The sequence below is a fragment of the Triticum urartu genome, chromosome 5A (assembly GCF_056163025.1).
Source record: "Triticum urartu cultivar PI428250 chromosome 5A, HENAU_Tu73, whole genome shotgun sequence".
NCBI lineage: Eukaryota > Viridiplantae > Streptophyta > Magnoliopsida > Poales > Poaceae > Triticum > Triticum urartu.
This window is the reverse complement of record NC_141877.1, coordinates 58,547,830-58,562,688: the sequence shown is the minus strand read 5'-3', so window position 1 is coordinate 58,562,688 and position 14,859 is coordinate 58,547,830. Positions and strand designations below refer to the sequence as shown.

Sequence of the window (14,859 nt, the reverse complement as noted above, 5' to 3'; positions counted from 1 at the left end):
CCTGATGAAACGGAACTCCTTTTGGGGCGTTGGACTTGGCCAGACATTCTTGCACCAAATCCTTTCTTGAAGAGAGAAAAAACGACAGACTCTTTGCTGCTGAATATGGATGGCAGAGTCGCACCTGACGGCGTCCAGGACTTGATCTCGACCACTACACTGTGCAGTCTACTAGTCCTACTTTCGGCCAGATCCAGCAGTAGTATTATATTTGCAGTCTATACACAGTAACGCCACGGCTTTGACCACATGTGGAAACTTGCCCTCGTTTTTTATCTGAACTTGATAGGAACTTGCGTGCAGGGCCAGGTTCAGCGACGGTGACTTGTCTAGCTAGACTTTGTTCTGACGTCTGATCACAAGGTTTGGTCGGTGCATCATCATTAAAATAGAATGATTTGACGCGGTCCACAGTCCAAATTCATTTCATCTGCTTAAGACAGATCTTAGCAGCAGAGGATATAACCTCCCATTCCAAGTCGCCAATCTTGACTTTCAACCCTGTTCCTGAAAATTCTGCAACCGAGACGGCAGAGAGAGGCAGGTGACTGATCAGGTGAACGTCCTGGCCGCGGCGTTCCGTCCCCGGCCGGTCACCGTCGATGGCTTCCCGGCGTGCACTTGTGCTCCTCGCCGTCGTCGCCTCGCTGTGCCGCGCGGCGGTTGGTCAGCGTGCCAAGCCCCTGCTGCCGGGCGGGCCTAGCTGCTCGACCGCTGATAACTACACCGACGGCAGCCCGTACAAGAGGAACCTCGACGAGCTCCTCGCCGGCCTCCCCGCGGCCGCCGGGGGCAATGGCTGGTTCTACAACGGCACGGCTGGGGGGCCGGGGACGGCCGACCAGGTCTTCGGCCTCATCATGTGCTACGCCGACCGCAACGCGACGCAGTGCCGGGAGTGCCTGGCCGGCGCTCCACTGGGGATCACCACGGCGTGCCCGGGGAGCCGGAGCGTGCGCGCGGCCTACGACGCCTGCGTGCTCCGCTACTCGCCGCCGCCCTCCTTCTTCTCCACCGCCGACCTCGACGTCAATTTCTTCGTGCGCGCCATCGCCTTCGCCGTTGACCCCGACAAGATGCTCAACGCGTGGCTCACGCTCATGACCGACCTCACGGGGCGCGCCGCGGGCTCGCCGTCGCGGGTGGCGAACGCGACCACGCCGTACGACGGCGACCCGGCGAGGCTGGTGCACGGGCTGGCGCAGTGCACCAGGGACCTCAACGCCACCGAGTGCACCAGGTGCCTTGTCTCGGTGGTCGGCCAGCTCCGGAGGCGTTTCACGAACGAGACCGGCGGCGCAATCAAGGCGTTCAGCTGCTACGTCAGGTACGAGCTTGGTGCTTTCGGCATCACCCTCCCGCCTGAACCGCCGTCCTCTCCACAGCCGGGAGGATCATCGTCTTCCTCAAGAACAGCGCTGGCGGTCGGCCTCTCTGTCGGTTCTGCAGCGCTGTTGGTCATTCTGGGCTCCCTGATCTGCCTCTCTCTACGGCGGCGACGGAGGAAGCGACAGCAGGAAAGGGAGCAGCAGCTGGAAGAGGGCAGCTTCTTCGACGGTGACGACCCGGCCATGGAAGACGACTTCGAGAAAGGGACCGGGCCCAAGCGGTTTCGCTACAGCGAACTCGCCATCGCCACCGACAACTTCTCCGACGAGAAGAAGCTCGGGGAAGGAGGCTTCGGCTCGGTTTACAGAGGACACCTCAAAGAGATGAAGCTTGATGTGGCCATCAAGAGAGTCTCCAAAGGGTCCAAGCAGGGGAGGAAGGAGTACGCCTCGGAGGTGCGGATCATAAGCCGGCTCCGGCACCGGAACCTGGTGCAGCTCATCGGCTGGTGCCACGGCGGCGGCGAGCTGCTCCTCGTCTACGAGCTGATGCCCAACGGCAGCCTCGACACGCACCTCTACGGCCGCAACAACGCCGCCGTGCTGCCATGGCCGGTGAGGCACGAGATCGTGCTGGGACTGGGCTCTGCCCTCCTCTACCTTCACCAGGAGTGGGAGCAGTGCGTGCTGCACAGGGACATCAAGCCAAGCAACGTCATGCTGGACGCCTCATTCGCCGCCAAGCTCGGCGACTTCGGGCTGGCCAGGCTCGTCGACCATGGCCGGGGATCGCACACGACGGTGCTCGCCGGCACCATGGGGTACATGGACCCGGAATGCATGATCACCGGCAAGACCAACGCCGAGTCAGACGTCTACAGCCTCGGCGTCGTCCTCCTTGAGATCGCCTGCGGCAGGCGCCCCCTGGTTATTATTGCTGAGCACGAGGACGACACGATGCACCTGACTCAGTGGGTCTGGGACTGGTACGGCAGGGGAAGGATAGTCGACGCCGCCGACGAGCGGCTGCAGGGGGAATTCGACGGCAAGGAGATGGAGTGCGTGATGGTCGTCGGGCTCTGGTGCGCCCACCCGGATCGGAGCCTGAGGCCGACGATCAGGCAGGCCGTCAACGCGCTGCGGTTCGAGGCGGCGCTGCCCGGCCTCCCGTCGAGGATGCCGGTGGCGACCTTCATGCCGCAGGTCGGCACTTTCACCACATCTTCGGCTGCCACAGGCGGCAGCAGCAGCACTAGCACGTCTTCAGTTGCAACGGGCGTCGGCAGCAGCAGCACTGGCACTTCTTCAGTTGCAACGGGCGTCAGCAGCAGCAGCGCCGGCACCACCCTAACAGCAAGCTCGACCGAGACATCCTCCCTGCTGAAATGAGGAGCAGATCAACATGTTCTTTTGCATCAGATGATTTTGACAATTTTGTACAGGTGCATCGTAGATTCATAGTGATACAGAATTACCCCTTCGTAATATAAGACCTCCAGCAATGCAAATGTGCTTAGGTGCTAAGCATATTAAATGTCTTAGCAACTCAAGTCCACAATGCAAAGGTGCTAAGCTTTTGGGTGCTAATCTTCGTACATTTAATTCTTTTGTAGATTCAGAATTGTGCTTCTATCTAGGTACACGTGATTAGCACCGTTTCTTTCTAGGGTCACCATACTACTCTCTCTTCTTAACTAGCATGCCACATCATATTTTTTGCTTAGTTGGCAACCTTAACACCTGTACAAGATGGAGTATTGGAAGGGGCCTAAGAGCGTTTTTATACAGAATTATTCTCTCCATCACATAATATAAGAGTGTTTTTTGACACTAGTGATAGTGTCGAAAACGCTCTTATATTATGAAATGGAAGGAGTATATTCATACAAGTTACAAAAATCAGTTGTAGAAAGCACACCATGTTTAAATACTGGTAGCGGAATTTTGTTACCCCCTCCAATCCACATTAATTAATCGCTGAAATGAATGTATTATAGATGTATTTATTATTTCCCTCAAGGCGAAAAAGAGATCACAGAAAGGTGAATCATCAATTATTGATTCACATAGTTATATTCAATTTTTCTCCGTTTCAGTAATTTACATTGAAGACGCCAAATAGCATCGCTTCCACAACCTTACACCCACGGCCTTCATGATATGTGGAGGTACACAAGATGGTGCTCCATACACTGCGCGTGAAACTAAACAGCAGTAGCAACTGGCGTGTCGGGGTGAGCACCCCATTCAATTCGAGATTTTTTACGGTACATCATACTATCCAAAATAGTATGCAGTATTTAGTTGATCCAATGGTCGGTATGGATCGGTTAAAATTTTTCTTTAGGATATATTGGTAATTCCTTATTAGAAGTATATTTGTTCTTTAATGATGATAATTTAATTAACTAAATTAATCCCATCCCATCTGACGCCGTGTGCGTGTGTTCAGATCAGATCAGCAGGTTCGCGTACGTTTCTCTTGCATCTCCGGCCGGCAAAATCGATTGGCAAGTTTCTCTTGCATCTCCGGCCGGCAGAATCGATTCGTACATGGAAGGTCTCAGCAGTCCATGATCCATCATACACAACAGCATTAGTTTTGCCGAGACGGTGAAGGCCCTAAAACGGGAAATTAAGTTTTAGCAACACAACTTAGCATCGTCAAAGTTAATCTTGCAATATCAAATCAGTGGCAGAGCTTGATGAAGATTGTTGAGGGGGGCTAATCATAGTTGAGGGGGCAAAAAAAGATAAGTTATGCATGACTCTTGAGAAATCTTGAATATTCAAGCCTAATAATTAGAGTCACACTTAACAGTTTTCTTAGAATAGGAGGAGGGGGGGGGGGGGAGCAATGGCCCCCTTTGGCCCCATGAAGCTACGTCACCATCTCAAATCCCAACGAAACCCGCCAAAACTAATACACATGCTGTCACACCAGTGCCGCAAGAGGTCACAATGGGTTGATCACGTGAGATACCTGGTTCAAAACCACACCAAAACAATTAGAAAAGGACTAGAAATACTATGGCCAATTGGCCATGGTTCGTTTCTACACTAAATACCACTAAAACAAAGCATAAACATGAGCCACCGGCAAAAGACTCTGAAGAGCATTGCTACACGTACGACAGAAACGTACGATTTCCGTACGAAGTAGTATGGCGACCATTCATCAGCGCTGGCTCAAGGCGGGTTCACGGTGGACTGCACTATCGTACCAAATCGGACCAGCTTTCATCGTACGTGAGGCACTTCCGGACTCTGAAGTAGACTCTGAAGACACAGCCCAGCTGGCAAACGTGCTAGCTCTGGTTCTGCGCATCTGTTGTTGACAACTTTTAAGCACTTTCACTGTATCTTTTTTCTACATGAACTTAACCTGCGGATTTACAAATTGCTTGGGTGTCTGTGCTACGACGAGATATTTGGGGTCAGCATGAACAACAATAGTTTCCTTTTCAAGGAGTATTGATTTAGATCAGCCGAGCTGTAGAGGGTAGAATTAGTCTGGTATACACGAGCAAGAGCGCGGCGAATTCCGGCAAAAATTAAGATTTTTCGGAATCATGTAGTCTGGGATCTGATGGATATTACCGTCGCTTGATCAACTCTTGGTCTCTTGGACAGCTTTGAGAGCGCGCGTGGCATCCATCAGGAAGGCGTCCCGCCTCGCCACTGCCTAGGCGACGGGTTCTTTGGGGCTGTTTGGTTGCCACCCTGAGCTCGATTGCCTGGCCGGAGCCCTTACTGTAACCTGCCTGAGGTCTGTTTGGTTGGTGTCCTGACAGTTTAGCCTTAAAATTATTGCATGTGCAAAGTTACATGTCTGCCTATGAAATTCGACGCCTGAGCATGGCCGCGTCTTCTTCCTTTCCTGCCTGAGCATCTACAATAAAATACTATTTTGAATGCAACTCAGGCCACTTGACAAGCCAAACACTGACTGTACGCCATGCATGTTCAAGTGTGGTTCGAGGTTATCAAGCAAACCTAAGTGTGGTTTCAGGTTATCAAGCAAACCTGCCTGTATAGGAGATGTGCCTGATCAATCAATTTATGATACAACGTCAGGCCACACTCAGGCATGAGAAAAACTCAGGCATGCTCCTCAGGGTTGCAACCAAACAGCCCCTTTATCAGTTCTTTGGTGTGCTGCTGCACCCTTAGGCCTTGTAGTACAATAAAAGGTGCCTAGGAAAGGTGTTTGGAGAAATAAATCGAACTTTTCTTAAGCACCGGTGCTTATTTATACAGAGTATTAATTAGGCGTCTCTTCTCTAGAAATAGGCATTAGTGCTTAAATATGGTTTACTTTTCTAAGCACCTCCCTAAGCATCTAGCATTGTACAAGGCCCATATTGTGTTGTGTGTTCCATGCATGGGCCCTTGTATCGCTTCTCCTTTGTTGTTTGATGACCGGCGTTGCGTCGCCCTTTGGATGCACCTTGGTTCATGTAACTGCTGCTGGCTGAAATTTTGTTACTTTTTTTTTGAAACGAGGCAAAAGACTTGCCATTTTCATTAATTAAGGAGAAGGTCTAGACATAAGCCGTAGAGCGGCAAAAAGAAAAAGACTACTCTCACAACATTAGAGTACTCGGGTGCCTGGCTCCAGCCAGCGTCCAAAGGTGGGCTTCCTCTTTGATCTTGGCAACAACAACCGAAGTCGGGGTAGCCGTGTTGCGGAAAACTCTAGTGTTTTGCTCCTTCCAAATTTCTCACGAGACAAGCATCATCACGGAGACGATCGCCTTCTTGATGTAGCCGCCTGAGTCGATCGTTTTTAGCCACCAATCATGAATAGAGACCTCATGTCGCCAAGTCATCGGTGATTGATCGTGCATGCTTAGCCAAGCGACGACCTCATTCCAAATGCGGGCGGTGAATCTACACTGGAATAGGAGATGAGCAGCGGACTCCTGAACCTGCTTACATAGGGGGCAAAGGACGCAATTTGGCCATCCCCGTCGCTGCAAACGATCGGCCGTCCACACTCGGTTTTGAACGATCAACCACGCAAATAACTTGCACTTAGGCGGAGCCCAAGCCTTCCAGATTGTGGTAGAGGTTGGACTGAGAACTTGCCCCGCGAACTGTGCCTTGTAAGCTGTGGCCGCCGAATATTCACCACTGGAAGTGAATTTCCAAGATATTGTGTCCTTCGTGTCTGAGTTGAGAGTAACATCATGAAGCATCTCCCAAAGGGCAGCGAACTCCTGGATATGGGTCAAGGTGAGGCCCTTACTAGTATCGATCTGCCTGATCCAGAAGTTGTTGTCCAGGGCCTTGCTGACCAGGCACTCCTTCTTTTTAGATATCTCAAAGATCTTGGGTGCGACATCTCTGGGTCGGAGACCATGAAGCCATGAAGACTCCCAGAATTTAGCTTTTTTACCATCACCAATGGTCACCGTCGTGAAAGACGCAAAGAGGTCCTTGTCACCATCGCTACAAGGTGTTTCCATGCCGGACCAAGTCTTGGGGGGGTCGGCCCATTCGAACCACAACTAGCGGAGTCGAAGTGCGGTCGCAAATTTCTCGAGGTTTAGGACACCCAAGCCACCATAGATCTTGGGCTTGTAGATAGTATTCCAGTTGACCTTACACTTGCCGCCAGAAACCTTATTAGAGCCTGCCCAAAGAAAGGCACGCCTGAGGTTGTCAATTTTCTTCCAAACTTCAGCAGGGAGCTCAAAAGGTGTTAGGTGATAGATTGCGATGGCCGTGAGGACCGCTTTGACCAGAATTATGCGTCCAGGGGCAGCCACCTGGAGAGCCGACCAAGGTGGAAGCTTGCCCGCGACCTTGTCCTCGAGGTATTGAAAATGTATGCGCTTAAGTCTCGTGACTGAGAGCGGAAGGCCAAGGTATCGCATGGGGAAGGCGGTCCAGACGGCAGGGAAGGCCTGAAGGATGTCATCAAGATCGATATTGGTACAACGAATGGGCGCAACCAAACTCTTCGTGCAGTTGGTGACAAGGCCAATGACTTCACCAAAGGAGCTCAGTGTCGCAGCCAGGAATTGGATGTCCTCCTTGACTGGAGCAACGAAGATGGCCGCGTCATCAGCATACAAGGATGCCCGAATAGGATTTCCACGGAGGGGATGGAGGTTGCCTTGCTCAGTTGCCTTAGCGAGGATACTGTGAAGGGGGTCAATGGCAAGGACAAAGAGCAGTGGCGATAGTGGGTCTCTCTGTCGTAGCCCACATCCATGCTTGATAGGGTCGCCCGCAATGCCATTGAGAAGCACTCTAGATGAGGCCGTGGAGAGAAGAGTTGAAACCCAATCACAGAAACGGTTCGGGAAATGATTGTGACGCAACAAATCCATGAGGTAGTCCCATCGGACCGAGTCAAAGGATTTTTTGATATCCAGTTTGAATAGCAAAGTTGGGGATTTGGTTCGATGAAATCGACGGGCCAAATTGCGGACGTACATGAAGTTATCATGTATACTTCTTTTCTTGATGAATGCACTTTGCGTGTTGGAAACCAGAGCGGGCATGTGAGGCGCCAGCCTAGTGGCCATCATTTTAGCAATTATTTTTGCAACCGCATGAATGAGACTTATTGGTCGGAAATCAGAGATGTCCTCCGCCCCATCCTTTTTAGGAATGAGTGCGATGTTAGCTGAGTTGATCCAGTGGAGGTTCCTGACATGCAGGTTGGAAAAACTGTTAATAGCTCGCATAATCTCTGGCTTTATGATGTCCCAACATTCTTGAAGAAAAGTCCCGTGAATCCGTCCGGGCCCGGGGCTTTGTCCCCTGGTAGTTCATTGATCGCAGCACAGACCTCCTCCTCAGTGAACAAGGCACCCAGCTCTGAAAGATCACAATTCGAAGGTGGGATGCAGCCCCAATTGAAGTCCTTGGAGCATGGGGGGCCCCTCCCAATGGCTTTTGCAAAGTGGTGCTGGATAATATCCTTTTTGTGATCATGGCTCGTGACCCATCCGTTATTGTGCTTGAGACGGTGGATGAAGTTCTTCCTTCGGCGATGGTTGATACGGAGGTGAAAGGAACATGTATTTGCGTCCCCCTCTTTGAGCAACTTAATTCTTGAACTTTGCCTTTTCCTTGCCCGCTCGAGGACAGCCAGGGCGACAACCTTTCTCTTGAGGTCCTTCCTCAGGTTCCATTCAGCCAGGCTAAGCGTCCTGCATTCTTGCGCCACATCGAGGCGAAGGATGATCTCAAGGGCCATGTGGAGTTGGATTTTGTGATTCGAGAAGATTGTCTTGCTCCATTTCCTAAGGCGCTGACTTGTTCTTTTTAGCTTGTGAAAGAGCACCTGAAAGGGCTCAGAATGACTAGTGTCCTCCTTCCAAGCATCCTGTACCGTCTTCTTGAAGTTTGGCATTTTGGCCCAAAAATTTTCAAAACGGAAGGTTTTTGGTCGCCATGGCCCCCTGTCGCTAGCCAGAAGGAGTGGACAGTGATCCAAGAGCGAGGACGATAGGGCATGAAGAATGTGAGTGCCGAAGTCAACGTCCCAGTCCTCATTGCAGAAAAAAGAATCCAACTTGCTTAAGGTCGGGTTAGTCTGCTCGTTGCTCTAGGTGAACCTTCTATTCTGGAGGTGAATTTCTTTCAGCTCACAGGTGTTGAGTGAGTTTCGGAAGCGCACGAGGCGAGAGCGATCGACGTTTGCACGGTTTTTGTCGCGAGCGCGGTATATTTGATTGAAATCTCCCGTAACAAGCCACCTGGTACCCAACTGGGGCTTGAGGCTCACAAGCTCTTGAAAGAAAGCATCTTTCAGGTTGCCTCTAGTAGGGCCATACACCGAAGTGAGCTTGAAGGAAGTGAGAGAGTTGACAATAGTGATGGTTGCAGAGATGCTGAAGGTACCAGTTGAAATGTTATCCACTTTAAGGAAGTCTTCATTCCAGAGAAGGAGAATTCCTCCCTTGGTGCCATCAGCAGGCCTATCAGCAAAGCTTTTTAGTCTTTGGCCACCCAAAAAAGCAGCCAAGAGAGGGTCAACAACAGCCAATTTGGTTTCCTGTAGACAAACAAGGTTACAGGAAGTAGCAGCGATAGTCTCATGAACAGTTGCACGACGGTTGGGACAGTTTAGGCCACGGACATTCCAGTTTAGGATGGACAGACTTTCATTCATTGCAAACAAGGGCTACATCAGGGGTAACATGGAGCACAAATAAGGGCCTTGCCAAGGCGACGGCAGAGAGTAGTTGAAGATCAGAGCTACAAACAGGCCTATCTAGAGTAACTGGGAGAACAACAATAAGAAAGTGACTAATCATGATAACTGGGTTACATCAGCAACTAGTCATGGCAGAGGCATCAAGCAGTCGCCGCGTCTTCTCCGCCTTGAGCTTGAAGTTCTAGCCCAGCACCTCCACCATGGTCAAGCAAGGCATCCTCCACCGCAGTAGCGAGGTCACAGTCGAGCCTGAACAAGGCTCTAAGTGCAGCGACAGCCAGGTCCGGTAGCTGGCCACGGAACAGAGCCACATACTTGGCAATGGCTGCCTCTGTGATCATCTCCCCCTCATCTACAACCCCCAAGCGTTGGCAAAGCAGTTTCTCTGCCAGTTGAGCGATCTGCATGTCACGGTTCTTTGCTTGCAATCTTGGGCTGCTACGTATCAGGCTCAGTCCTGTGATTCCAGCAAGTGTCTTCCTTCTGGTAGTCGGTGGCTTCAGCGGGGTGGAGCTGGGCGTCGGGAGAATGGCTTGTGGGCAAGGCACAAATAGTGGAGTGCAGGTTGGGCCACTCAGGTTCTGGGCTGCTTCAATCATATGGCTCGTCATTGCTGTGTCTTCATCAGCAGGCACATGGTGAGGAGTGCATGGTCTTGGCGGCATCGAGCCTGATCGTTGGTGCAAACGAACTGGGGAGGACCAGCCTGGGGGCTTCTCTGGAGACACCGGTGAGCCCAGGCATGAAGTTGCACAGGACAGCCAGGCAGGGAGCGTTGGGGAGGGCTGCAGCTCGATCACATCGCGGGAGGTGGTCCTGGGAGATGGCGGTGGTGATCTGCCACGAGTGTCTTCCGTGCGCCTGGTGCAGATCACCTCACAGGAGCGAGAGCGTCTCTCCGGGCAGGCTGCCCGATGCCGAGCCCTTCTGCCTGAAGCTGGGATGACTGCACCATCAGGAAGGCGTTGCACCTTGGCCTTGTCAATCTTCCGGGCGTCCGGCAGGACACGCCTCCTGCCACCATCGTAGCGGCCGCGAGAGTCGCGGTCATCTCGCCGCCGGTCATCACGCGAGCCTCCAGCCCGCTCATCGTCGCGGCGAGGGGCCCTAGAGCGGCTCCGAAAGAGACCACGCCAGGAGGAACTCTTGCGGTCGTCGCGCCTACCGCGCTCGTCACGGTCGTCGTCCCTGTCACGGTCGCCGTCGCGCTGGTCACGGCCGTCGTGGTCCCCACGCCGAGCAGCCGCCTCGCGTGAACGGGCCTCGCCGTCCACGACACCATAGCGTCAGTCGAAGGGAGGGTGCGGGCGCGGCCGTCGAGGGATCCTGCCTTCCGAGTCGGGGAGGAAATCTTCGATCCGGTCCAGATGGACCAGGACACGGCGCCGTAGACCTCGGCGCCCGGTGGCCGGGGTGCTGCCTACCGGCGGCTGATTGCAGGTGAAAGTGACAAACAGCACCTTGGGGATTTTGCTGGGGTCGGCTGACCAAGCCCATAGGTTGAGCGTGGCTGCGTCCTCGCACTGCACAGAGGCGATGTCGAAATAGTGCAGGAAAGTGTTCGGACCAAGCACCTGCGCGGCAACGGAGTCATTCCAGGCGTTGAGTGGAATATTTTCGATGTAGAGATGGACGTGGTAGTCAGCTTGGACAGCGTCGGCGTGTGCGTTGAGGCGCCACCTGGCTATGTGGATGTCGAGGTTGCCGAAGTCGGAGCTGAAGTGGGAGAACCGGCCAGGGCCGGCCGTCGCCAAGTCACAGTGATGCTGGAAGTCGAACCTGACGAGAAAGTCTTCGGGGTAGAAAGGCACCACCTTCAGCAGGGAGCGGTCGACGCCCGCGTGCAAGGCCACAACCTCTCTGATGACAGAGGCGCTGACTGCTGGGCGGTTGCCACCTAGCCACACAACCGCCGCGAGGTTGGCGAGGCTGGCCGCCTGGGCGTCCATCGCCGGCGTGGAAACCACGACCACATGGCCCTCAGCAGGCTGCAGCGAGGGGTCGCCCACCCGCGGCATCACTGACCCAGGCAGCGAAGGTGCGACGAGGAGCAGGTCCGGAGTAGACGGAGCAGGCAGGCTGGTCGGTTGAGGTGTGGTGGAACTTTGGCAGAGCTGCGGGCCTGGAGGGGGGGAGTTTGAGCATTGACGCGCTCGATGTCCGCTTCTTCGACAAATCAGGCACTTATACGGGTCTCGACAGTCGATTTTGTTGTGGCCCTTCTCCAGGCATTTGTGGCAAACTTTGCGGCGAGGCTTGACAAAAGATCTGCCGGTAGGCGGGGAAGCTGAATGCAGAAATCGTTGGCTTGAATGCTGGTGGGTGGGGGAGAGAGCTCGCCACCAATACGGCGCCTTTACGAGTTGCCACTCTTCCTCTGGGCTGGAATCCATCCCCAACGGCTCGATTGAAGTCGCCTGCGGCAACACTGGGCTCGAGGGAGCAGCAGACCGCGTCGTGTCTTGCAGGGCATTGAAGGCCAGAGTCGACGACGCCTTGAGGCATGGCTTTGGGGCGCCATGAATGCGCTGCAGGGGAGGTGGGCATGGCAGATCTCCATCAAGAGCAAAGCGAACCTTGAGGATTGGACCTGGCACAGTAGCAGTAATAGCGGGCGGATCTTCCGGGGGGGGAATCCGGCACACAGGAGGAGCCCGGGCGAGCCGGAGACCGCAGCGGGGAGGCCAGATCTGGCCCGGTTGAGAGCAGCTGCGGAAACAGAGCTGGGACAAGGGACTGACGCACAAATCTTGGGGTGGAGAAGCCTGGGGGGAAACGGGGAGAGGTGGGAGAGGGGCTTGGCCGGTGGGGAAGCATGGCAGCGGCAGCAGTGGGGGTCTCCGTGGCTGCGGGCGCCGGAGCGGCTCGCCGCAGGAGCGTGGGCGTGGGCATCGGCGTCCTCCCCTTCCGTAATTCTGTTACTTTGCTTTGTTGTACTCTAGGGCCTCATTCTTTAGGCCGGGCAATAGCCTTCTATCTAAGAAAAGAGCATGGCGAATTATGTTCCCGTCATAAACAGTACATTTGAAAAAAATAGGACTAAAAAAAATAAGAAACATCATCAAAGTTGTTCGGTTGTTGTAGATGTGCGCAAGATTTTCTGGTGCTATGGCACTGGGAAGTTCCAGACAAGAAAAATGATGACTCGGAAAAAAGCTTTGCAAATACAATTTGAAGCAATGAATTTGTAATTTTTTTTCCCAGAAAACCATGGATAAGATCTCGCTATGGAACTTTGCATGCAAATAGCTAGAACACAAGCATCTTTGGTGTCCAAAATTGAACTAGACCCACGATAAGAATTATGAAATGGAGGGAGTACTGCTGCAGTGCTGGTCTTCACGACAAACTGGGGGAACTTGCTAGGAAAAATGCTTTGAAGGTGCAGCCATGTTGACTGGAGCAAAGACTAGACTTGTTCTGACATCTGAGCAGAAGAATGGCCGGCATTAAATGAAACGATTTCACATGGTTCAGACTCGATAGAATAAATTTACCTAGCTGTCTGCTTGAGACGGATTTAAGCAGGAAGATATGAACTTCTGGTAAGTCGCCAATTTTTAACTTCTTAGGAAATTTCTGCAACCAAAGAAAGGGGGCTGCTACGCGTAGGCCGGCGGATCTTTTTAAAATATCTGCCGCCTCGCGAGCCATTAGATACTACAAAATCAAGCGGCTGAACGTCTTTCTCTTCTTTGCAATAATGATCTTGTTGCGGAAACTCTTGTAACACAGTGGATTTCTTTTGCAGTATCAGTCTTGTTGCATGATTTGTTTTTTGCAACATAGGTCGTGTTGCAGAATTTTTTTTCCTGTCTTCACTTTTTTTTGCAACAAAGGTATTGTTGCCAAAAAATTTGCAAATGAGGTGATGTTGCAGAATTTTTTTCCTTTGTCTTCATCTCTATATGGTGTCATGGAAGAAATTTATACAACATAACTGATGTTGTAGGAATCTTTCTTGTAACATAGTAGATGTTGCAAAACAAAACACCAACGTCACCGCTAGCCCGTCGGAGGAAAAGAGACATACGTGGTCTAGTAGACCACGTGTCGATCAAGAGAGGCGGTGGACACCTGCGCTATAGATCCGCCGGTTGAACGATAGCCTTTTCCCCAAAGAAAGCACAGAGGTACTAGCACCATCCTGGCTTATTGGATTCTTTCATATTTTAGGTTAATTTGACCATCTATATTGCTAAAAAAATTAAGAGAAAAGATATACTAGCTTTTCCATGGTATAATTTTTATTACAATAGTTTATAATTTATTAGTAGTACTTAAATTTATAATCAAAATATGACCCAAATATGAGGTGGTCCAGTAGACTCACGACAAAGGAAGTAGGATATCAGGTGAAGTCAGTTGTCACCTAAGCAAAAAAAATTGAAATTATATTGTGCGTAGTTCACAAGCTTGGAGCCCATGCTGTGCTTTGGTGCTTAAACTTCCAAAGTGCTACGTTGTGTGGTCTCAAACTTAGCACGTGCGTGATGAAAAGGTCACCAGCCAATCACAGCGTGCCGGCTGGCAGCCACATCAAATGTGTTTGTCTAGCTGTCGACGAGCTAAGCATGGTTGCAATCTTGCTGATAGGCCCCTGTCGTTTACTTTTAACTTCCTTGTCTATTTTTTAAAGTAACTTATACTATTGTCTCTGTGATTTTGTCATTCGAACCCGTTTAGTCCGGAATAACAGAGTAAATTGCAGAAAATATCGATATTGAAGGCTAGGTTCTTGCAAACCTAGCCTTCGTTTCCTACAATTTACTCAAAATAACAACGTGCTGGCAGCTACAAGGGAGTAGCAACAATACCATAGGTCACGTGTCGTACGAACTTTGAGTACACCGGGAAGGTAGTAGGCGAACGCGCCGCGGCCACTGAGCCGCGTCAGGTTCACGCCCTTGAGCGACACCTGCCAGCACGGCACGGCACGACGTCGATGCATGAGGAGGTCACCCCTCGGCACCGACGTTCACGTGGTCGATCTTCTCCACCGCCACCGTCCTCATCGCCTCCGCCCAAGAAGCAGACCAAAGTTGGTTTCAAACATCGGTTGATGTGTGTCCGACAGGCACAGTCACCGGTACTTGCTAATTAGCTAAGGTTATCATGTGCATGATGTCAATCATGACATGTGATGTACGTAGTCGACGGCAATCTAATTATAATCCACATGCGTGTGCACTTTTCTGACTACTCCCTTCGTCTCATAATATAAGAGTATTTTTTGACATTAGGACCGAAAGAGTATTTGTGAGCAGTACTGCACATATAGCAAGAGGAGTCTGGTATGGATTATTTATTTATTTTTGTGAAAGTGGTATGGATTATTTGAAGAGAGAGAAC

At 51.7% G+C, this 14,859-nt stretch overlaps 2 protein-coding genes and 1 pseudogene across 2 annotated transcripts; 1 reads left to right on the top strand and 2 right to left on the bottom strand.

Annotated features, from left to right (window-relative positions):
- The first annotated feature begins 441 nt into the window (after positions 1-441).
- On the top strand, positions 442-2,994 carry LOC125507860 (cysteine-rich receptor-like protein kinase 15). Its single transcript, XM_048672381.2, has one exon. The coding sequence runs from the start codon at positions 603-605 to the stop codon at positions 2,715-2,717; it is 2,115 nt and encodes a 704-aa protein (XP_048528338.2). The 5' UTR covers positions 442-602; the 3' UTR covers positions 2,718-2,994.
- A 3,186-nt stretch (positions 2,995-6,180) lies between these two features.
- On the bottom strand, positions 6,181-6,799 carry LOC147968020 (uncharacterized). The gene is made up of 2 exons (XM_087523355.1): positions 6,420-6,799; positions 6,181-6,259 (listed from the first exon to the last, which is right to left on the bottom strand). The coding sequence occupies exons 1-2, from the start codon at positions 6,797-6,799 to the stop codon at positions 6,181-6,183; spliced, it is 459 nt and encodes a 152-aa protein (XP_087379481.1).
- A 2,848-nt stretch (positions 6,800-9,647) lies between these two features.
- LOC147968019 (uncharacterized) lies at positions 9,648-12,399 on the bottom strand (annotated as a pseudogene).
- Between the last annotated feature and the right edge of the window lie 2,460 nt (positions 12,400-14,859).